The 23,451-nt window shown below is 41.6% G+C and overlaps 3 protein-coding genes across 18 annotated transcripts in view; 1 reads left to right on the forward strand and 2 right to left on the reverse strand.

Annotated features, from left to right (window-relative positions):
- Positions 1-101: 101 nt before the first annotated feature.
- On the forward strand, positions 102-2,512 carry ostc (oligosaccharyltransferase complex subunit). Its single transcript, XM_035148650.2, has 4 exons — positions 102-336; positions 1,086-1,179; positions 1,611-1,808; positions 1,914-2,512. Exons 1-4 carry the CDS (start codon positions 198-200, stop codon positions 1,930-1,932), a joined length of 450 nt encoding a protein of 149 aa, XP_035004541.1. The 5' UTR covers positions 102-197; the 3' UTR covers positions 1,933-2,512.
- A 992-nt stretch (positions 2,513-3,504) lies between these two features.
- On the reverse strand, positions 3,505-12,432 carry etnppl (ethanolamine-phosphate phospho-lyase). Of its 2 annotated transcripts, none has more exons than XM_047338784.1 (13): positions 12,117-12,432; positions 11,382-11,500; positions 10,861-11,020; positions 9,489-9,563; positions 9,203-9,296; positions 7,793-7,909; positions 6,749-6,831; positions 6,286-6,511; positions 5,729-5,883; positions 5,257-5,346; positions 4,406-4,536; positions 4,176-4,240; positions 3,505-3,989 (listed from the first exon to the last, which is right to left on the reverse strand). In XM_047338784.1, exons 1-13 carry the CDS (start codon positions 12,176-12,178, stop codon positions 3,813-3,815), a joined length of 1,554 nt encoding a protein of 517 aa, XP_047194740.1. In that variant the 5' UTR covers positions 12,179-12,432; the 3' UTR covers positions 3,505-3,812. The 2 variants fall into 2 exon arrangements, with proteins under 2 accessions (XP_047194740.1, XP_035004539.1); XM_035148648.1 differs by having other exon boundaries at positions 3,810-4,003; positions 12,117-12,425.
- A 600-nt stretch (positions 12,433-13,032) lies between these two features.
- Positions 13,033-23,451, reverse strand: part of LOC118102448 (collagen alpha-1(XXV) chain) — a 146,415-nt gene continuing 135,996 nt past the window's right edge. For 6 of the 15 annotated variants that reach the window (XM_035148642.2, XM_035148635.2, XM_035148638.2 and 3 more), the window contains 7 exons: positions 23,102-23,155; positions 22,936-22,989; positions 22,399-22,425; positions 21,206-21,259; positions 19,486-19,572; positions 17,836-17,874; positions 13,033-15,876 (listed from right to left, as the gene is read on the reverse strand). In XM_035148642.2, the coding sequence (XP_035004533.1) occupies positions 15,850-15,876; positions 17,836-17,874; positions 19,486-19,572; positions 21,206-21,259; positions 22,399-22,425; positions 22,936-22,989; positions 23,102-23,155 (342 nt within the window). In that variant the 3' untranslated portion in view covers positions 13,033-15,849. The other 9 variants (XM_035148636.2, XM_035148634.2, XM_035148639.2 and 6 more) reach the window with 9 other exon arrangements.

Below are 23,451 nucleotides of genomic sequence, written 5' to 3' on the forward strand. Positions count from 1 at the left end.
GCATAGTAGGTGGCGGTAATGCGCCTTTAACGCTAGGTGCCACCCGCCATTAAACAAGAAGAAGAAGAAGAAGCAGAAGAAAGAAAGAAAAAAAAATACAGCATATACTTCCGGGACACGTCAACAGAGCCGCTGGTTGGACGTCACGTTAGCAACAGCATCAGCAGCTGTGGTGCAGCGACAGTTTTAGTACAAACATGGAGACTTTATACAGTTTGCCGTTCTCTGTGCTCGAGTGTCCCAACGTTAAACTGAAGAAACCATCGTGGCTGCACATGCCGTCAGCCATGACCGTGTACGCGATCGTTATCGTGTCCTACTTTCTCATCACAGGAGGTAAACGAACGAGCTAAGCTAACCTCTCGCGGCTAGCTGGCTATAGCTAAATCTGTTAGCATTACATTAACTACCAGTGTTCTTTCATGTGCTGCTGATAAATGATAGATCATCACGTCAGATACTGTTTGCATTGGTTGTGTTTGTTAATGAGCTTGCTAACGTTAGCGCTAGCACGTATGCTAACAACAGCTTTCTGGCTAAGTTAGAACCAGATGTGATGGCATCTGTGCTTGACAAGTGAATACTGTTCATCGATTGTAGTTGAACACAATCTCAAGATCGATATATCGCTCTGTTGTCATGTTGAACATTATAATAATAATGATAAACTTTATTTATAAAGCACTTTTTTAAAAACTGAAATTACAAAGTGCTGTGCCACTAAATCAAGAAAAGTAAATATAAGATAAATCACAATCAGCAGGATGCAAGGTGATAAGGAGGTTTAGGTGGTCTGAAATACTACTTTGTGTTTAAATTTAATGAATAAATATATAGCTTTGTCACAGAAAAGCAGTTATATGACTGAGAATAAATGAACAAGTAAAATAAAAGGTTTAAAGAAAACAAGTAAAAACACAACATCACGTGAAAGCTAGTCTATAAAAATGGGTTTTAAGAAGTGATTTAATAGAAGTTACTGACTCTGAGAGCCTTATCTCCTCAGGTAGGCCAAAGCCGATTGAAAACAGGAAGTTGCGCTGTGGTCTGATTGACGCCTAATCAAAACCCTTATCTCACTGTAGGTATCATCTACGATGTTATTGTTGAGCCGCCCAGTGTGGGTTCAATGACGGACGAGCATGGACACCAGCGACCAGTTGCCTTTTTGGCATACAGGTATGATACTCCTCACACATCTCAACCATTTGCTGTACATGAAGATGGACGACATGACAGAGTCCCAAAAGTGAAGCCAAAGCGTCTTGATTACCCCCTGGTGGCTGGCTGTAGTAAAGGTCATAAACCCTGTCTTAAACAGTCCTAGTACACATCAACACATTTTTTTCCCAAAGATGGTTTCTGTCATTTTGTATTTTGTCTGATTGTCTAATTATTTGTTTCATGCTACATAATCGATTGCTCAGAACGACCCACGATGGGTCAAACAGGTCTATTAGCATTCATATCTGGGATATTTTGGCTTGATTACTGGATAGTGGGAGAAAGCAGAGTCCATCTTTATATACTGTCTGATGATCTCAACATATTTACAGCACATAAATTGGTATGAATTAAGCGGAGCTAACGCAGCCACATTTGTTTTGCAGGGTAAATGGCCAGTATATTATGGAGGGACTGGCCTCCAGCTTCCTCTTCACGATGGGAGGGCTGGGCTTCATAATCCTGGACCGCTCCAATGCGCCCAACATTCCCAAACTCAACCGCTTCCTGTTGCTCTTCATTGGCTTTGTCAGTGTCCTCCTCAGCTTCTTCATGGCCAGAGTTTTCATGCGCATGAAGTTGCCGTAAGTTTGAACATGTTTGGTCTTTGAGTTCTACTCGTCTGAACTGCCAGATGTTTGTCGTTGTCATTTCCTGGTCTTTACAAGTTTGTTTTTTTGTCTTTTCAGAGGATACCTCATGGGCTAAAGACACACACACACCACACTTCAACAAAGAATTCGGATTGGACGGATGACATTCGACATTTGGGGGCTCAACAGAGATTCAGCTAAAATTATAGATAAACTCAACCTGACTGAAAGCACTGACCTTGCTGAAGAAATTCCTCCCAGCTGCACTGACTCACGCTGGCTATGTCTCGTTAGTGTGCAGTGACTTCCTCCTCTTTTCTCAACAAGTTAATGCAACAGATTCATAGCAGACCTCTTCCTGTATTGTTAGATCTAACATGAATGCACACCTATTTTACCACATGGTGCTGGAACATCACCTTTTCCCAATTTTACGGAATCTAGCATTTCATTTTTCCTTTGGGAGAAGTTAAAAGTACTTTGCAGTGGATCACTTGCACTGGAGAAGACAGAGGAAGTTACTGGACACTGTTGGGATGGAGCCATTGTTTTAAAATCTATGTGAATAGTTCAGAGAGGGTTCTGAATAATGTCAAAGTTGTGTGTAGTTGTCAAGAAGTCATTAAGAAAGCCTTTAACCCGTCACAGATACATTTGTTTTGTACCAGGTTGAGAAATAAATCTTCCTTTTCAGAGCTCTTTGCTATGACTGTCATACTTTTATCAGAAACATCCATTTCTGCTACAAACACTGGAGGCAGAGTATCATGACTTCAGCCGTTGTAAGGGATATAAAGCTAAGCTGATCTATGGTCTGCTTGCTTGGTTTCCACAAAAACAGCGTCATTATCCTTCCAGAAGGTGGCGTCATTGATCCAGCAAGTCCCATCAACAAGATACAAGAGCCTTAAAGATTCAGATTTTGGCCACATTCAAATGAAGGCCAAGGATTTTAGAGGTTGTTATAAACTCACAGTAGAAATGACTGGGTTCTCAGATACAGATACAAATCTGATTCACAGATTGTTGTGTACAGTTAAAGTTTGGATTAACACTGCATGTTGTGTATATGAAGTACAGTATCTACACAGCTAAAATACAACAGGGAAGTACTCGCATCATGTTCTCATCAAATACACATTTAAAAGGAGCTTATATCGTATATACAATAAAGACTTGTTTGACAAACACTCTAATATTACTACTATAATAATACTAATGTTTATCTTGTTTTCTAATGTGGAAAGACAATTAAAACTTGTCTTTATCAAAATATACACACTGAGTGGTTCACTTGCTCCTCTCCTTTTGTATGGAGAATTAACCCTGAGATCAACTCTGAGGCAGATCTTGGTTCTTTTATCGACACCAAACACGGACGATGTCACATTTATTGACTCTGAGCAGCAGGAGAAAAGGGGACCGAGCACTCCAGCACGCAAATAACAAATTGTTAGCTTTTTGGAACCACGTCCATTCTCTGTTAATGAAGAACATGGGAACTTAGATAAATAGTTGCAGACTGGTCAAACAGTGGTGACCGTGTTTATTTAGCCGAGGGGGAGCGGAATAAGATACATAATACTCAGAAGTACTAGTTTACACTTGATTCAAGCCGACCCTCCTGGAAGGCAGAGGTCACCATAAACATTTCCATTGCGGGTCAACAGCAACAGTGACCAATGTCCACAATGAGATAAGCTGTGTTTTAATGCAAAAGCCACACTGAGACTCCATCACATGTTTTACACACAAAGTACATTTTTTAAAATCACGAATCCCTTCACGGTCAAATAATTGTGGCCAAAAATTAAAAAATTATGCAAAATACATTTCATGTAGCATGATTTCTGACACAATAAAGTTGTTGTACCACAGTAAAACTATATTCAATGTGCTGAGCTGAATAAGTAGCTTGACTCCTAAAATATACCTGAGAGGACACTGCAATCTCAAAGACATTCAGAACATCATTAACATAAAAAAATACATTTCTCAAAGGCTAAAGAACCTTTTCCACAGAATTCTGTCACCTCCGGAATCTATGACATCTGTAATCAGTTGTTTAACGAAGTGCTGCATATACGCGAGGCGTTTGGTTTGTTGCAGACTGCCTCCTCTGCTGTGAACTAAACCGCTGCGATAACGGTGTCCGTTCTCATCGGTCGGCAGCTTGACATAGAATCCTGAACAGAAAAGGTGTGAACAAAAATGAGAAATGTAGAGATTCTTTGCACTTTTTGTGGAAAAGCACAAAACTGAGTATTATGTATTTGCACTTTACATGCAAAGAGGGGATAAAAGGCGTTTTTTGGAGAGTAAAGAAAATGTGTTTGGATGCTGCAAAGTCACACTTACCTTTCTACATTCATTCTCTGTGTTCACCGGGGTCGACAACTTCAAACCTAAAGCTGCCTCAAGCTCTGGAAACACAGACACAGTAACACACATGAGCAAGAGCTCTTCTAGCCATTACACACCTTGGACTATATAAAAAATGCACGAGCCAGAGAGACGACAACACATTCTGGCAACGGCGTCCTGTGCGACACCGTGGAGAAAGAAACGAATGAGGAAATGTCAAGTACCCGTGAGAATGTGGTCGATTTTCTCCACAACCAGGTCAGCGTCCGCCATGGTGAAGCACATGGGGGGTTTAAATTTGAGCACATTGCGATGAGGTCCGTCAGCACTCAGGAGGATGTAGTCTTCCTTCAGCCTGGAACAATATATATGAATCATTTTTGCACTAGTTGAGGAAAAGCACAGGTAGAACTAATAATATTGATGTCACAATCAGCCAATCAGCACACTTGAACTGATGCAGCTTTTGTAAGTGTTGCTGATTCCACCAATGCGACAAAACATCTGAACAATAAAGTAAAATGAATAACAAAGGTTGTGTCCGAAATCATTACCTGCTCACTATATAGTCATTATATAGTAATTTGTAGGATATATAGTGTATAGTTCACTACAAGGCGATTTCCTATCTAGCCACTATAATTAGTAACTATATAGTGACAATCTAGTGAACTGTATTGTGACTATATATAGAATTTGCCATTTTGTGGTGCTGTGAGAATGATTATACCCTATATAGTGGACTCATTGTATCCCACAATGCACTGGGAGAGTAGTTTACAACCAATGGTCACTAACTTAGTAGTGTATACCATCATTCACTGAGCATATGCTGAATGAAAGAAAAATGGCAGACAGAGTACTCTATGATGTGAGTCCTGACTTCTGCGACAAACAGAAAAGTCTTGATTGAAAAGTAATGACAGGTGTAGCAGACCTGATCATAACACCAGTGGAGCTTTTAGATTAGAGAATGGTGCCGAGTGAAAGCCTCTCCTGGTTGAAATGCTGCTTAATACGTTGTTCTTCATGACGCCGAACTTTAACGTGAGCTCCCATATACTCTTACACTTACTTATATATGACCTCTTGAGCCTCTGCTGTAGCAGGAGTGAGCTTCAACCTGTCCCTCACGAGCTCCACCCCGACAAAAAGGCCACAGCCTCTGCATGATGGGACACAAAAAATGCACTCAGCTTCATTCTTTGCCAAAACCTTTTTCTGGATCATGATGATTTAAACCAAAAATGAAGCACTTTTTACTGATATCAACCCATTGTTTATAGAGATATTGATTTTTGCAAAAGTGATTTATGAGTTTTACGTTTGTTAGATGATGATGGCAGCTGTTAGTCACTTCACTATATTTACCAACAGTCACTGGGACGTGCAGTATAATACTTCATTAAAAGAACAGCTGAATGTTTCATTGTTATATCACTTGACTGCATTTTGGTCCAGGATTCACAGGAACATTTACAAACCTCCTGACCTTAGCTTTACACGACGTGCACAAAAAATGTGTGTGTGTGTGTTTGTTTACAAACCTGACATCTCCGATCAGTGGATGCTTTTCTTTCTGCTGTTGCAGCAGATTGATCAGGTATCGGCCCACACGTAGCGCATTACCCTGGAGATCCTCCTTCTCGATCACGTCGAGGACGGCCAGGCCGATGGCGCACGACACTGGGTTACCGCCAAACTGAGAAATTTAAAGGAGGACAGAGCACACCAAAGGTTAGGCTCGCACAGGGAGGTCATGCATCATGAGAAACAGACCAATATGCAGTTTGATTCATTTAATATATCACACATTTTATATGTCAGCATACTATTTTTTTGTGTGTTTAAGTGATAACAAAACCAAAAAGACAAAGTCTAACTCTGGAAAACTGCCACAAACTGACTGAAAACACAGTCAATATGAAGAAAGAGAGATCTGAGCTTGCTGCATTGTTTGAGTCGATACACTTTGCAAATATGAACATGGACTTAATGTCAAGGATGAGGTCGGGTCAGTGTCATTTCTCGTCAATGTGGGACAAAGAGCAAAGATCACGTGTGTTCTCTGCTGTTGTCGTTTTCACAGATTCCAGTTTCTTACCGTGTTGAAATACTCCATTCCGGACGTCATGAAGGCCTCCGCCACCTCTTTGGTCGTCACCACGCAGGACATGGGGTGGCCGTTGCCGATGGGCTTCCCCATGGTGACGATGTCGGGCACGTAGTCGTCTCCCTGAAGCTGGAAGGCCCAGAAGTGGGTGCCGACGCGCCCAAAGCCCACCTGGACCTCGTCGGCGATGATGAGACCCCCCGCCTCATGGACGTGTCTGTGGAGGGGCCGCGAAACGGCAACAGCTCTTTTATCTTATTTTAAAAATACACGACCCATCAAACAGGCATCCTGGTGCAGCTGGTCGAAATTAGTGTCCATCATTTTGTTGTTGTTTGCATCATGTACGTGTTGAACATACTTTGCGGTCAGAGCATAATTTGCATGAGCCCATGTGTTACAGTTCCGTGAGACGAGTCTACAAATACTCTTCAAACATGAATGCATCTCTTACTTTGACACTTGCTGGAAATAGCCCAAGGGGGGAATAACCTGCCCACCGCAACTCTGCACTGACTCAGCAATAAAAGCAGCAATCTGTGCAGGAGAGAAAAAACAGATCAGGTCTGTCAATACAGAACCAGATAAACAGGTTCAGTGGAGGAGTCCTGGACTCTCTGGCTTGTTGATGACCCTCCCAATAAGTGTTGTTTCAGTAATTAGGTGCGCAGTGCACAAAGAGAGAGAGAACGCATGTTACTCAGGCTCACAGTGGTGAAAAATTAAAAGTTGTGTACTCACTTGAAACAAGATCAGCAGGATGTGACATTTAATAACACACCCGTATCGCCCTGTCGTTTAAAAAAAAATATAGGCCTCCTCCTGTGGTTGCATCATCTGCACAAACATCCATTACAAACTGCTAAACGTATGCTGTGTAATCTCTGTGCGGACAGCATGTCCCCCTCGCCGCTGGATGCATGGACATACCCTCGGTGTTGCGCTTTTAACCATTGGATTAAAGGCCGACAAGTTTGGACACAGAGTCCGCTACACATGTATTTGAGATCTGGTGTTTGACCCTAAAAGAGAGAGAGTCCTTGGCCTGAACCTGAGAACAGTGAGAGGAGGTGAAAGAGGAGAGAAAAGGGAAAATAGTTAAGTAGGAAAATCAAATGAGCGCCCGTACAAGACGTGGGTAACAAGGAACCTGCCATGGAATTCCAAACTGATAAAGTTGCTTGAGTATACTGTATGTGACATTTTAAATCTTTAAATATTTTTTTCTGACGTCACTGTGACATTTTTCTGATTGTCTTGTATTGGAGATATTAGATCAGTGATCAACTTAAATCGTGCACCCCCTCCATCTCAATCCTTTGTGCACAACAACACATTCGGCATACCAGTTGTATAACATTGCATTTGGCTTATTGTAATCCGGAGCCATCTCCCGAGGAAACAGGTTATTCTTAAGAAAGAAAATGATAAAGAGTGTCTGTGTTTATTCATGTAGTGCATGAACTGATAGCAGAACAATATGAGACACAAACTTTACCTTGCCTCCTTTCTTGTGAACTTTCTCGATTATATCTTTGACCTCATCTGCATATGCTGTTGCAGGATCAGCGTGGTCTGCCCTGTATTTGCCTCTGTACACATCTGGGCTCGAAGCCTGTTTAGGAAGCAAGAACAAAGCCTTATTCCAATAGTTTCTTAAAAAAGGGACATCAAATTAATTTAAAGGTCAGTGTTTATGTACGATCTTCTCAAAAGTTGTCATTAGTGTTCACAAAATGCATTGCAGGATGGAAATGGAGGCGCCAAACAACAACAAAGTACATGACTTCAACCGTAGTCTGTATATAAAGATAGACGATGTAGCAGCGGGACCTCGATTCTGTGTGCAGGATATTTTGGCTTCACTTTTGTACAGTGGAAGAAAGTTGAGACACGTCGTCCATCTTTATTTCCCATCGATGATTCGCACCAAAAGCCTTTTTTTTTTTTACATTTGTTGTAGCTTTACAACAATAGTGATGATTTGATCGGAACATGCAAAACGTTTATAAAAACTGCACAGAAATTATCAGATCAAAGGTTAACAGCCCAAAAATCTGTCTTTAAATATTCCAGTGTTCTCACATTGTGTTTAATGAAATGAATAAAGTTTCTGCAGCACCAATGTAACATCATATCCTGGAAATGATCTGTCTAGTGAGTTTATCTGGTCCCACATCTGGTTAACATTCTGGCCGTTCTCGTCCATCCACATTCACGTGCACATACTGTAGGTGATGAAAGTACATAGCTGGTTTGACAGCTGTTGAGTAAATTCCAGAGAGTCAAGAGTTTTGTTAAGGGGGTAAGCAAAGACCTCAACTGTCGACATTGGAACCACTGCTCAATTTCTTCGTGTCTGTGATGATGAATAAAACAAGCAAGCCAAGTCACCTGCACCACTGGGCTGCCTCAGCATTGGCTTGTAACACAAGAGCCTGGTGTTCCACAGGTCGACATGTCAAACTACACCACTGATCTAAAGGACCGGAGCAGAATGTGGATGGTAGAGTTTCTTTAATGTTCTCATATGGAGAAAGAAAATGGTGCAGTCAAATATAGGAGGGAAAGATAATTCAGGTTTACACACGTATATGACGTTAGTAGACATAGGCAGGATTTGGCTATTTGGTAATAACCTGCCTTTCCTACCTGTCTTGCCACTCCTATCTGTCCTCTGTGGTTAAGAATGGGTGTGTAAAACTTTAACCTTGGCTTCCCTTCAAAATTCTTCCCGTTTTCATCTTGCTCTGCTCAATCTTCCCATTTTTGAAACCCACACACACACATTTGTGTCCACATGCAGGCAACTCAACTGCCTGCCACAGCCCGGTAGAGCAAGTTGAGTGATGGAGTTTTGATGGTGTGCACACAGGCAAACGGGCGAGAGAAGAAAAAAAGCACTCACCAAATGGACAAATGGATTGTGTTCAGCATCTGACAGCTGGTGGAACTTGTAGGGACTGATGTCGATGAGCGATGAGAGGTGGCCGTGGTAAGCACTGCAAACAAACACAACACAGGACCAGAATCAGCCTGTTCCCTCGACTGTAACAACAATAAAATTAGTACTACAATGACAAAAGGACTCTCACAGCTCCTTGTCATTTATGTGCTTTAATTTTGCTCGTCTGGTGCAGCACCAGGGGATATCGTTTCTTCCCCAACAGTGACGGGGCAGCAGCAGCACTTACTTTTCCAACGTGATGATGTCTTTGTGGCCTCTGTACTGCCATGCTAGTCGAAGGGCCAGGTCATTGGCTTCAGAGCTGAGGTTCAAAAGGGGCAAGGGTTACTCTGAGTTACTCAGTCACCACAAAATACACAGCAGAGGCCGCTTATATATCGCTCCGACGTCAGACCCAGTTTCGTGTTTTCTTTACTGACCACAAGATGGGCACAAGAGATGATGACCTATTTCTTAGTAAAAAAATAAGAGTTAAAAACTTATTCATTCAAGAGTTTAAACCATGAAACCTACTTAAATATCAACTCTAAAAGGAGCTGTAGGTATCTGACCTTCAGCGGAGAATGAGCCTGTTCTGCTCTTTTTTGTTACAATTGTGAATTATTATATGGTAACTTGTGATTTAAAAGGCGAAATCTACCTCTGGCACATTAACAAGTTAGCTCTGCAAACAGGAATCTCATGAGCTGGCAATATGGATGTGTGTGTGTGTGGGGGGGTGACGGTGATGATGTGTGCTACATCATCCCAGACGTGCTGGCTTGAGCTGAGGTGTGCACGCCAGCCAAGTTGTCTAGGCACTTTACAGCCATAGTTTTCCCTCTTGTTACCTCCATCAAGGAAGTTTTCAATGCCGTTTGTTTGTTTGTCAGCAGGATTTCTCAAAAATTGGAACCAATTTCTATGAGCTTTTGCGGGAGGTCTGGGAGATAAACGTGCAGATGCAGTATTCATGGCAAAATAGGGCGTTAGCCTTAGCAGAGGTATGCGCACAGTGTGGAATCTCAGGGATGTCCACCCCTTCGTTAACCCTTTCCTTTGTTTTGTCAGGTTATTTATTCCCCTATGACTAATGGATACTGTGTCTTGTGTTGAGTGCATATGGATTTTTATGAGTACCATTATTAACTTAAACCAGATCATTCCTGTTCACACTGCAGAGCTGCAGCAAGTGGTGTCAATGGTCCAGTGTGATGATTTGTGTGTGTCAGTGCTCAGAATGCTGAACATGCATTGCAGTAAGGTTGCAGTGAAGAAAACAACCAGGAACACTGATGCTGGACAGTCACTTTTAGATTTTCAAGATGCTTTGATTAAAATGATAAATCTAGAATCTTTTTCCACCTTTAAGTGTCACTTGTTTGATTACAGCCTGATGGCCGTACCTGTTTGGACTCTACCCTCTTATCTCACAACGTCAGAACAACCTTTATTGCTGCTCTCTGGGATAGTCCAGTGCCAATATGGGACTTTATCTGCACTGTTCCTTCTCTTAACCTCACTGATCCACGCCTAAGAATTAAAAAAAAAAGAATGGCTCAAGTTCCTTGATGTTATCTTTGTTGATAAGGGAGTGGCAGAAAGGAAGGCAGACATACCCGGAGTTGACAAAATAGCACACAGACAGCTTTTCAGGCAATGTGGCCTGCAGCCTCTGCGCGTACAATACGAGGTTGTCGTGCAAGAAACGTGAGTTGGTGTTGAGCTGCTCCATCTGCCGAGCTCCCGCCTGCACCACGTCCGGGTGACAGTGGCCCACTGAGGGAGAAGGAAGAGAAGTCGCACACAGGGTTAGAATTGGTCCGCAGTGTCGGGATGACACGCTTTACAGTGATGTCAAATGACAGCGTGCCATGACAACTCAGATTAAAAGATCACAACTGGATGCCATGAGCTGAAATTAAAGGCTGTTGAATGTGGTGACATCAGCTTTTACGATTCCCGTCCCCGTCTGCAAGGCGTGCACTCAGAACATGACAGCTTTATTACAACACCTCTCGCTTTGCTTCCACATTTGAATGGCAGCATAACCCCTTATGCTCTTAAACTCTTATCTTGTGTTTCAGGTGATACATAGTTTTGTGCATCTTCATGTGCGTGCATGTGTGCGTTTGTTTACCATGAGCCACATTGTTGATGCAATCCAAGTAGCGACACCCATTTTCATCATGCATGTATTGGCCTTTGGCTCGGACAATCTTGATCGGGTCATGGCTGAAGAAGATCTTGCAAGACGGCCTGCGGAGGAGCTAGAGTCAGTGACGTCTGTGTGCGTGTGTGTGTGTGTGTGTGTAGTGTATCATTGTAGGGTATAGTTGCATATAGTTCTGATGACATCGTAAAAAAGAATGTAATGAGTCAAGGGCACAACAGAACAATTGTATACAGCAGTACAAAAAACACATGTATTTGAAATATAATATACGTGTCTGCAACATTATATATATATACATAGTCAATGTTATCTGTGATATAATACGCATATACACATATGTATCTGCAATATAGTATGCATATGAATATACACATATGCATTGACTATGTTACATATAATACACAAATAAATGATTACTGCTGCTCGCAGATTAAGAGGTATATAACAGTGTATATAAAAATAACTGAATTATCTGCTTAGCTACAAATGAATTTACATAAAGAAATATATATTTGGTTTGATCTGCAACAAAATTGCAACAAAACAAACTTCAAGTGTGACATAACTGCGTCTCTGGAGGAAGTCTAGAAGACAGACCGTAGCCTAAATAAAGTTGTTTTTCAGCACTTAGACGGAGCCTAACTAACTTCGGAGCCGGCATGGTCGTTGTGGTGCAGCAATTCATGTCACTCATCTTACCCGATGTGCTTCTTCCGCAGGTCTATCGTCCTACTTTTCTCGAATATCACCGCAGCGGCCATGCTGATGTTGTCCAGCTGCTCGTCACTGCGCTGAATGAAGAGGTGATACCACCCCACACGGCTTTATTTGCACACACACACGCACACACTCGCGCCACCCAGCATTTTCCAGCTGTGACAGGTGCCGCGCGCGCAGTGACGTGTGAGGACTGGCGTTTCGACAGGTGTTGTGCAGCTGTTTGAGGAAGAACTGCACACTGTGTTGTTTCAGCTGTATTTGAAGTATATTTACTGAAGTCCCATTTAAAAATACCAGAGTATTTCCATTTTACTTGAATTTATTCCAATAGTGGAATAAACAAAGTACATTTATTATTTTTGTGGTACCAGTATTTTAAAAGTGTTCTTCTACAACCTTTGTCATTTCTTTTTTTTATTTAACATTTTGATTGCAGGACTTTAAGTAGAGGGGTTAGAAAACTTAATTCAAATATTTAAACTACAACATGTGTGTCGTAAATTCCACCAATTAGCTAATGTTAATATATGTTACCATTGGTTACTAGCCAAACTAACTAACTAACCAAGCTTAACTAAGCTAAACAAAAACAAAGCTAAACAAACTATCCAAACAAACTTAACTTACCTCTTAAAGATTAACTAAGCCAAACTTACTAACAAACAAAGCTTAACTAACTAACTAACTAACTAACTAACTAACTAAGCTAACTTACTAAGCTAAACAAACTAAACTAAACATACAAACAAAACTAACTAACAAACTAACTAACCAGCATTCCACTATATATTACAGTATACTTCCTTACAGCAGTGGTCAGACTATGTACATATATATATATCGGTCAGTGAACAGGATATTGAAGAACAGTAATAAAAACACGTCTGTTGCATGATGTATTTGAAAGACTGCATTTATTTGGCTCCAACAGTACAGTCATATGAAATGTCATCTTCAAATATAAGATTGTGTGAACACAAGGGTCTTCAAAGAAATGTCAATCAAGTGGGTAAAAAAGAAAAGAAAAGGAAAGAGTAACACAAATGCAGAACATAAATTTAACATGTGCCACAACACAACAAAAGGGAGGTTGTGACTCAAAAAAGCCACAAAGTGGATTTTACTTTGCATTTTGAGCCACAACTGTGTTTTATTTTGGAGAGAATGTGGCAAAATAGTTACTTCAGTAAGGCTGCAGTGCATCGGAAGGGTACAGAAGTATGAGATGTTCCGATTTCTAACCAGAGACCGGTGCTGTCTTTCAGAAAAATGCGCTAAATTAGTCAATTATCCCAAAGCGACGCCTTTGTTCTGAAAGGTGAAAGACCGCCGAGCACTGACAAATGTGCAGTCGCTCTGCTAATACTGAAACGGAAATAACATTTTGGCACTTCCGCTAACAGCAGAATAATCTACATGTGAAACTTCATCCAGGAAACGCTACAATCAAACAAATGCAAACAAAATCAATCAAATAAAAAAAAAAAATCAATTAGAAAAATTTAGCTGCACATGCTAAAGATACAGCACCTTGTGAGAACAAATACTGTAACAAAGTCCGGATGTCAAAACACAAGATGAAAAAAAACCTAAATATGAAGTATTGGAAAATCACTTTAAAACATGAGTGAAGGGACAGTTAATAATTTGAGACTTAATGAAAGGTCCGTGTTCATAATGGTTTCTTTGTAAATAAACATTTTCTTTTTCCAGGAAGTGGTAACACAGGGTAGCATGACTGAACAAATGGAGCTACAGAGATCACAGGTCGTGTGACAGTTCAGCTGCATTTGATGCTACACACATTAACCAAAGTATAAATTGCACTTATTGTCAAATGAGCACACATCTTAACAGTACAGTAATAATAATCCACTATACATATATCAAACTACATTCAATGCAAAGAGGAGAGAGAGAGAGAGAGAGAGAGAGAGAGAGAGAGAGAGAGAGAGAGAGAGAGAGAGCATGAGAAAAAGCTGTGATGTTTAGCGTGGTTGCATTGGCTGGGCCCGTCAACGCTCGGGCCCCAGTACCTTGTTGTCATACTTAGCGTTCTGACGCACTAAATTAAATAAAAGCAGATGTATTCCATTATAAAGGCCTATAATCTGAATGCACACTGTAATTTGTAAAAAATGACCAACTTCCTTCACGCTGTGCCACTTTGCATAACTGTTTCACAATTATGCCACTTAGCATAACTGTTTTACAATGCCTTCGCGCGATCCAAAATTCGCCGCGGCGGAAAAGAAACAAAGCCCAAAAAAAGAAAACTACTGAGAGGAATGCTGTTCCGAACCAAAAATGCCTTCATGTAAGAAATTATAGAAAAAAATAAATAACGTACCATTTAAAATACTGACACAAATATATGCACAAAAAACCTTAAATTGTTACATACATAAAAAAAACCAACAACAATAAAGAAACCTGTTGTGTTGTTCTTGCCACTGTTAGAGCACGTGAACTGGGCCGACTATCAGTTAGCACCATTATAATCTGTGTGTCTCCTTTCCTTATAATGACGAGATGAACTGTACAATCAAACAGGAACCAGACATCCTCTCCAGTCCACCTGTGGTTGCTGCTACATCACAACAAAATGTTGGTTTTTGTTTTTTCCCATCTGCCCTGACAGTAAATCACTCACACATACGTTTGCAATGTTGAAGAAAAAGACTGCGAGTGTCACCTCGCATAGCACAAACTGCGACGGGAGGAATCTGAATTCATGAAAACTGAAAAATAAATCTAGCTCCGATTATTTTTGCTCCATCCGATATGGAATGTGACATAACTGGCCACGCTTTAGCTTGTGGTTCCATTTATGGAAACAGACAATTGCAGCTTTCCTGACATGTTTTCTGTGTTTTCTATATGTTTAAGACAATTCTTGAGGTGGAACAGATAATAATCTGCCTTAATACGACATCAGAAACACCAGTGACTGTTTGTCCCTGCATGAAACAAAACTGTGCGCTCCTCCTCCGCAACGCTTACGCTCAACATCCAAGAATAAACTGCGTTCATGCAGTGAACTGACAACGCTGCACAAATAACATCCCAGAGTGAACAACGCAGGATGTGTTCCACACAAACAAAGAAAAAAAAACAAGAGTGAGATCGGAGGCTGATGGACACAATCTGAAGCTACAACCTTCACACTATTTCAACATCCTGTAAAAAAATTATATGAGAAACAGAGCATCTTCTCAATACAATACAACCAAAGCTTACCCCTTCTGAAATCAACACCATTCCCTCAAATTAAAAACATCATATAAAGTTTCTGATAAAAAGGAATGAATAAAAGCTTGAGGCACCAAAGGCTATTATACACAAAATACAAACAATGTTTAAGAATGAGAGCAAAAAAAAAACAAAAAAAAGAAAGAATAAAGTAAAGATATAAGTGATTGCAATCTGTTGACGCTCTCAGTATTGACCCTGAGAGGCAGATCTCCACGACTCCCCTGCAGAATCCTTCGAGAGAAAAAGAGAGGGGGGGGGTCCCGAGTAGACCTGTCCGGTCCCAAATCCTTGTTTTGTTTTCCTGCCCCCGGCTGTCCGGAGACGTGCGGTGCCACTGACGCTGGGCCACAAGTGCAACAGTGAAAAAAACCCCTGCAGATGTCAGACCCTCCTGCAGGCTGCACCACAATAAAGCAACAATAACCAACAGGTCTACTTTCTGTGGGAGGGGGGGTTTTCAGGCTACCAGCCATGGCGTGATTCCCTTGGGAGGATTGAAGGAAAGCAAAAAAAATAAAATAAAAAATTACTGATTTAGAGCTCTGGGTTTGTTTTTCTATGTTAGTGTTGTGTTTCTTTCTCTGCAGAAGCCATGACGCGACCACAAAACAGTGACATGTATGTACAATACATATAAATATAGATTCAGTACACTACTCATGCTTTTGCAGGGGGGGGGGTCAGGGGTGCAATGTTCTGTTTGGCACAGTCTTTTTTTTAGTCTTCTAGAAAATGATGCTGCGTGAAGGGGGTGGTGAGACGAAACAACACAAAACACCTATAGCGTTTGGTGTTAGAGAGCCAGTCCAGATCCTCCTCCTCCTCCTCCTCTCCTCCTCCGTCTCCTCCGTCTCCTTTCCCCCCTCGAGAATCTGGGTGGGCCGCGACACTCCACTCTGAGCCATGCAAAGACTCTAAAGAGACAAGTTCTGCCGCCAGCCGAGGATCTGAACTCGACCACCACGACGTGGATGCGAGAGAGCACACACACACACACGTGTTTGTTTTTTTTTGTTTTTCACACAGCGATGTGAGTAGAAGCAGCTTAGGGACGGTTATCTTTTTTTTTCCTCTTTTGTATCATTGTACACATAGACTTCTTCTTTTCTCTTTTGGACTATTCTTTTTTTTTTTTTTTTCCCCATTAAAAAAAACTATAAATACCATAAAAGAAGCATTATTTACAAACTCCATGCGTTTCAGGTTAGAGTGATCACTGCAAGAAAAACACAGAGAGAGAATGACATGAAGACGTTTTCAGTGTGTTTCATGACTTGTACAATGTTGAGTGAGGTATAAACATCGAGCGCTATGGCGACTGACTGAACAGGAAATCCATGCAAACATGAAGAGGCACAAAGATTCGAACAAGTGAAGATAATATTAAGAGCTAAATGTATTATATTATCCACTAGGCAGGAACTTAAGTGAACTAGTTCTGAAGCAGGGCCACGTCTCAACCACATCACGCTCTGTTTGCCTCTGATTTCTCGACCCAACGTTTCCTTTCCCTTCATCCATTCATCCTTCTGCCTCATCCCTCCCTCTGCTCACCCAAACCATAGACAAGTGTATCAAGATGGATGACGTGTCAGCTCCTCGAAAGTGAAGCCAAAGCATCTCAATGGCCACCTGGTGGCTGGCTGCAGTATAGGTGATAAATCCTGCCTCCTCTTATTAATTGAAGGGACATGGATCAGATGGAAAGTCACAAAAGTGAACATCAAATATATTTTTTCTTAAGGATGGTTTCTGTCCTTTTAGGTAGCATTCCAGAATGGATGCTATAAAAAATGAGGTGAAACTTCATGATTGACAGCTGAGACCCACTCGTGATTGGTCGAGTACATGTATCGATGGGTCCTCGTTACAGCGTTTCCATCCCCCGGTCACTACTGTACAGACTCTGGCTCCAAAAGCTAAAGATGGCGGAGTTTGTTTGCGGGATACTTCATTTCTGGTTAGTGGGAGAAACTGGACGACGCATCCATCTTTATATAGGGTCTATGTTCTCACATCCCTTCATCCTCTTCCCTCTTCCCACATCCCTTCATCCTCATCCTTCTTCCTATTCCCTCATCCCTTCATCCTCTTCCCTCATCCATACCCACATACCCACATCCTCTTTTCCCTCCCTCCGTCTGCCCGGCCTCCTTCCTGACCAGCCTATCAGACATCAGCCTTACCTTAATCCCTTCCCTCACCATCCATCCATTTTACATGACAACCTTTAAATTACAATTTGTTGAGGCGTGGTCCTGCTAGTGAACAAGTGATCACAGATCACATCTCTGTTTTCCAAATCTATAGATGAAGATGCAGGATTTAGAGGACTATAATGTTTTCTAACATTTTAGACGTGACTAATATTTTTTCACTCTGTACACCTGCAATTGCTGAAGTCTGTCATTTAACAGAAAAAGACAGTGTACACTTGTCTTACCTTCTGCCAGCATCCAGGTATTGGTAATCCATCTGGGCCCTGTTTAGAGGAAGAGTAGCAGGGAAGGGAAAACAACAATGAGAAGTGCAGAGGAAATGGAGGGTTTGCTACAGGTAACACATGAAGATCACACAAAGATGATGAAGAGCGTGATAAATGAGTCGACTTTGTGCTATTACACACCACATATTCCTATTTTTTTATGTAAATGAATAAAAACACACACAAGCCTGCATCACAAAGTTGGAGATGATATGACAGAATCTCCCATCATGCCTAACTGAGACACTGAAGCTACTCTACTTCCCCAAACTGTAAACTGAAGGGGACATTTTCCATCCTTAACTATTTCCAAATCAAAATTCCAGATACATGCATGCAGTACACATCATAATATATCTCATGCATGGCAATATATGAATATACATATATACTACGATTTTAGCAAAGAGAATATATAAAACAATGGGATTTGGGGCCACTATAAGAAAAGCAGCAGTTTATCTTAATAGAAAGTTATGGCAGCTGGTTCATGTAAATGACTGGAGATGTAATTAAATGAGATGACATTTGTGATGTTTTCTTACCTATAACCATTATTCATTTCGTTATTTACACACAGTATGCTTCATTACACCCAAATGCTATCCTTCAGTATCACTTCTATATTTGACCACAGCTTCCATGCATTACACAGCATTGTTCCAGAAAAAGAAATCATCCATGATCACAAGAATCTCTAAGTTTTTGTCTACTCCAAATTTCTTAATTTTTTTCCCCCTCTTGTCACGGTCTGGCCCAATTGGTACAAATACAGGAAGGGTGGAAAAGGGAAGTTAACAGAGTAAAGGAGGGGGTCCATGTGCCTGTTGCAACTCATCAGTAAGGGAGTCTGTGTTAGCGCCAGGTTAAAAGGTCACTGGAAGAATCAGCTCGTAGGAAACGGGAAGTAAGCAGAATTTTTTTTTTCTCAAGTTTTAATCCAGGGAATGAAAGGATTCAGTTAGAGGAATAGATTTGTATATTTGGCTTGTAAGGATGTCACTAAAGGAGGCTGCTTGCGATCAGAGAGTTAGTGAGATGACTGGTGGTGCGTGTTCTTTTTTAATGAATTCATAACTGTAATGTAGTTGTGGTTAAAATAATGTGTACTCATGCTTGCTGTGCTTTCAGGTCATGCACGGTCTCTGGTTTCAGCAGTGACTGAAGGTGAGGAGGCATGCATGGGTTACAAGGTTGAGGAAAAAGAGAAATACTGTACCAATTGGCATGGGGCATCCAGCCCGTCCAGACCTGGCTGCCCTGGATCCCCCTTTTCACCCTTAAATCCCCGGAAACCCTGTTTGCAAAGATGACCTGGGAGTGTTACTGGGAGAGAGGTGGACGACCCTTAACCCCTGCGTCTGTCCGCTACGACAGATACACGGGCGGGGGCGCGAGGGAAGGAGCTGCCCTGTGAGCTTGCCGATACCACATTCCAGCCCAGATATACGTCATCATCAATACTTAATGACATGTTTTAGAGTTTCTGGAAATAAATGGTATCTGGTTGGTGTCAGGTTGTCTGGCGGAAGCTGGGTATCTGCTTCGCCACAGGGCGCTCGGCCCTTGTTCGGGACGACTGCACTACAGCGTGCAGTTTGGACATACCAATGGGCAGGGTGCATCTAATCCAGGGGCACCCTGTTCTCCTTTCTCCCCCTTAGGCCCTTTTTTGCCCTTCTTTCCCTTCTCCCCCTGTGGATACAACGGTTGGGTCAAGTTAAAATCATTTTTTTTTGTTGAACATTGGGGACAGCACTGCTATTAGGAGGGGAGTGATTAAACAGGGAGGCCCATGTATAGGAGAAAGACACATGGTCAGTGTTAGATAGGAGGGGATACCAGACAGTACTGGCTATTCTAAAAAAACATTCCTCAGCACAGACAGAGGACAAAAAAGGGGAGTAATACAGTGGGAAGAGGTGGAAAACAGCTGATTGCCAAAAGGGGGAGTCAAGGGCACAAAGGATGAGAAAGAGTAGCAGGGAAAAAACCTCCAGAGAGACAGAATTAAATACTACGACACACCGAAAAAGTTCAAACTGTATCCCTTCAGGATAGAACATTATTAGTTGTAAAATGTTAGTCGATATAAATGAGAGTGTGACAAGAACATTTAAGTAGCAGATGTAATATCACAGGTCCGTTTCCAGCCGTCATGAGATGAGATGTTTGATGTGATGCTACTTTCAAACGGGATGAATTTGCAGAAAACTGTTGTTTAATGTGTAGATATTAGACACCCGGACCGAAGGGAACGGCCACACATGCGTGAATGTGAAGCAGACATCGTCAAAGGTCACCGACGTTGAACTCTCTGCGAAGCCACGCTGCGATTTGCTTCGCTGCACGTAAAATCTGATTGCGTCACAGTGGCGTGACGAGGCTTTCTGATTTTGAAGGCTCCTCCATGGGCGGCCTTTCCTCCCTTAGCAACAATGGCTCCAACAGGTGGACACTTCTCGGGCCAACTTATCCTAGGATTCATTGCGCTGCGGTGACAAATTCATTTTAAAAGAGATAATGGCGAATGAAAGTGACGAGACCAAAACGTCCGATGCTTACACTTTTAAACGCAAGTAACTCAATCAACCAGCTGACGGTACATATATAAAAAAAACAAGGGCTGTTGTGTCCAACTGTGTCCAACTGTTGCTAGGCGACAGCAGTTGACACAGATTACAGAAATCCTCCAGACCGTCTCCTTTCGGTTCGGCCTTTACTTACGAAGTATCTTTGTCGTTGTGTTCCAGGAATGGGAAACAGTTTCTAAACAACACAAAAACATCTAAGAAACGAGTGAAAGGTGGGACGAACAGACTACGCTCTGAACGACTGCTGTGTGCACAAGCAAGGGAAGAGTTATCGACAGGCTGGAGTGAAATGTGAGTTCATGCACGGGAACAACAGAAGAGTGAATTCTAAGAGCCTGCTGTCAATGGACATGTTGGATCTGACACGTTCGGATGCTGAGAATGAGCCTGGACTTGTGACTTTGAGGAATGAGATGGCAAATCATTCAAAGGTGGAGAACAAAAGCTGATCTGAGAGGACTGGTGATGACTCATTATGCAAAGGCCAATGGGTTCATCTATCCTGAAACCAGACTTAAAGTGAAGCCTACATGAACCAAACTATCAATTCATTAGGATGCAGAAAATATGTTTCACATTTCACAGTGTGCTGTTATTCCCTCAGTATTCAGTGTCTCAAACTCGACTACATCTACATCGACACCTCAACAAGTCCCATCACTGTCCATTGACATCAGTCCTCTGCACTGTTAAGGGCTTTATAAAGCAACTCATCACATCATATCTACATCTACCTTTTCTCCTCTTTCCCCATCGTCGCCTTTCTCTCCCCTTAAGCCCGGCAACCCCTGTAAGAGTACAACTCTGCTTCATTACTTCACTGAGCAAACACAAAAAGGGGTTTTCATCGTCGTAACGAGACTCAATAAAAATTTTTAAACAAAAGAATTAACAAATCTGAATTTTAGAAAGGGAGAAAAAGAGTCTTAAAGAAAATATTGCTGATGCTATGTGGCAAATCTCCAGAATCAGATGCAACAACGTTCAAACAAAAGCTGGGTGGGTGAAAAACCTGTTTCTTCTGTTGATCCCAGATCGGCCGGTTAGCACCCAGAGGTGAAGCATGACTCACTCTGCACTTAGTGTAGCCAGGTGGATTGTGGAAACTATCGCCGTATAAACATCACATATATATTATCTGTACATGGGTATCAATATTCCGATATTAATAGTCTGAGCAAGAACTATGTCATGTAAACAACATTTTCTGATTAACTTGAATAAGCAATTGATAAGATGTTGCAAAAGTTGAGTATTCCGAGCGTAGTCACATTATGTAAACATGTAGACATCTTAATCACATTATAATGTGTTATAATATAATGATTGGTGTTTTCACAGCATTTTGCAACATCGACACACAACACATGCCCTCGGATTGAGTGGAAACAAGTAGTAGGGTGAAATGTTGACATGAGTCATAATCAGACTTTTCTATGTAACATGTAAACAGGAAAATGAAAGGAATATTCCATTAGTAAAACATCATAATTGGAGTAATGTCTTCTTCAGAATAGGGTCAATAAGAGTATCGGTTTCCATGGAAATGTCATTTATGAGGCTTCTGGAAAAGGGGTCTTTTCCATTACTTGTTTAAAATGCTGGTTTGAGTTGTGTTTATTTGTGCATTTTGAGCTGATAACAATTCAGCCAATCACTGATGGAAAGAGGGACACATAACTGTAACCACTGCAGAAGCAAAGGCAGAAACTCATCTCACTTCCACTGAGCTTTTAATGAGGAAAAAGTGGTTTTGGTTGTGTTGTTGCATTTGATTCTGGAGAGTTACACCTTCTCGTTCTTTTCTTTATTTTAAAGCTTTGTTTTTTCTTGTCTAAGCATCCCTATACTGGAGGAGGTCATTCGACTCAGTGTAACATTATTCATGTTTTTGTGTCTCTGAACGGATGAAGTTCCACTGACTTACGTCCAAGCCTGGTGTTCCAGCAGCTCCCTGAAAATAAAGAACATCAGGCGTCACAAAGCTAGAACTATTATTTCGACTACAGCAAGGAAGGTGGAGGTGTTTCTGAAGGGAGCAGACATGTGGCAAAAAGTCACGAGTAAAAGGCCGGCTTTAGTTGTAACTGATAACTTCAATGTATTCCCAGCTTTCAGAGTAAAGCACTTAGACTTTTCAACCAAGATTTATCCACACATTCACAGATCTATGTACACATTCACAGATTTGTTACACATTTACAGATAGGTCCTGAATACACACTTGCAGATTCCTGTATGGATTTGCAAATGGAGTATTTGGAGTGTCTTTTTCACAAATATACATACATGGATTGAGATAAAGTTATGCAACTATACACACACACACACACACACACACACACACACACACACACACACACACACACACACACACACACACACACACACACACACACACACACACACACACACACACACACACACACACACACACACACACACAATGGAGATAGATACTCACAGGTAGTCCATAAGGTCCCCTCGGTCCTGGCTCACCCTGTGCTCCTCTCTCACCCTAACACAAATGGATCAGTGTTGTAATCATATAAATCCCACATGATCCGTTTAAAATGAGGTAATATTAAAAATGTGTGATTAGTGGCATCAAAAATAAATGGCCATCTTACTATGTCGCCCTTTGGCCCAGCGGGACCAGCTGGACCCGACGGTCCATCCATTCCCTGCAAGAGAGCAGCGTCGTCATAGTGAGTTTACATGATCCAACTGTAGCAGGTATTTCAATATAAAGTTGATTTTCCAAGCGAATAGATGGGAGAGCAAGAACCATGTTTAACATCCACATGTAGTTCCCCGCGTGGTTTGACCTACAACCAGCACATAGGTTTTACAGCTAATACACGTGCATTGGCCACAAAGGACATTTACAACACTGCTGACAGTTAAAGTATGAGTGTGTGTTAATGCTGAGTTAATGAAACACGGGACAGACGAGAGCCTCGGAGTGTCTGCTCTAACA

This window comes from Hippoglossus stenolepis, chromosome 23 (genome assembly GCF_022539355.2).
Source record: "Hippoglossus stenolepis isolate QCI-W04-F060 chromosome 23, HSTE1.2, whole genome shotgun sequence".
Lineage (NCBI taxonomy): Eukaryota > Metazoa > Chordata > Actinopteri > Pleuronectiformes > Pleuronectidae > Hippoglossus > Hippoglossus stenolepis.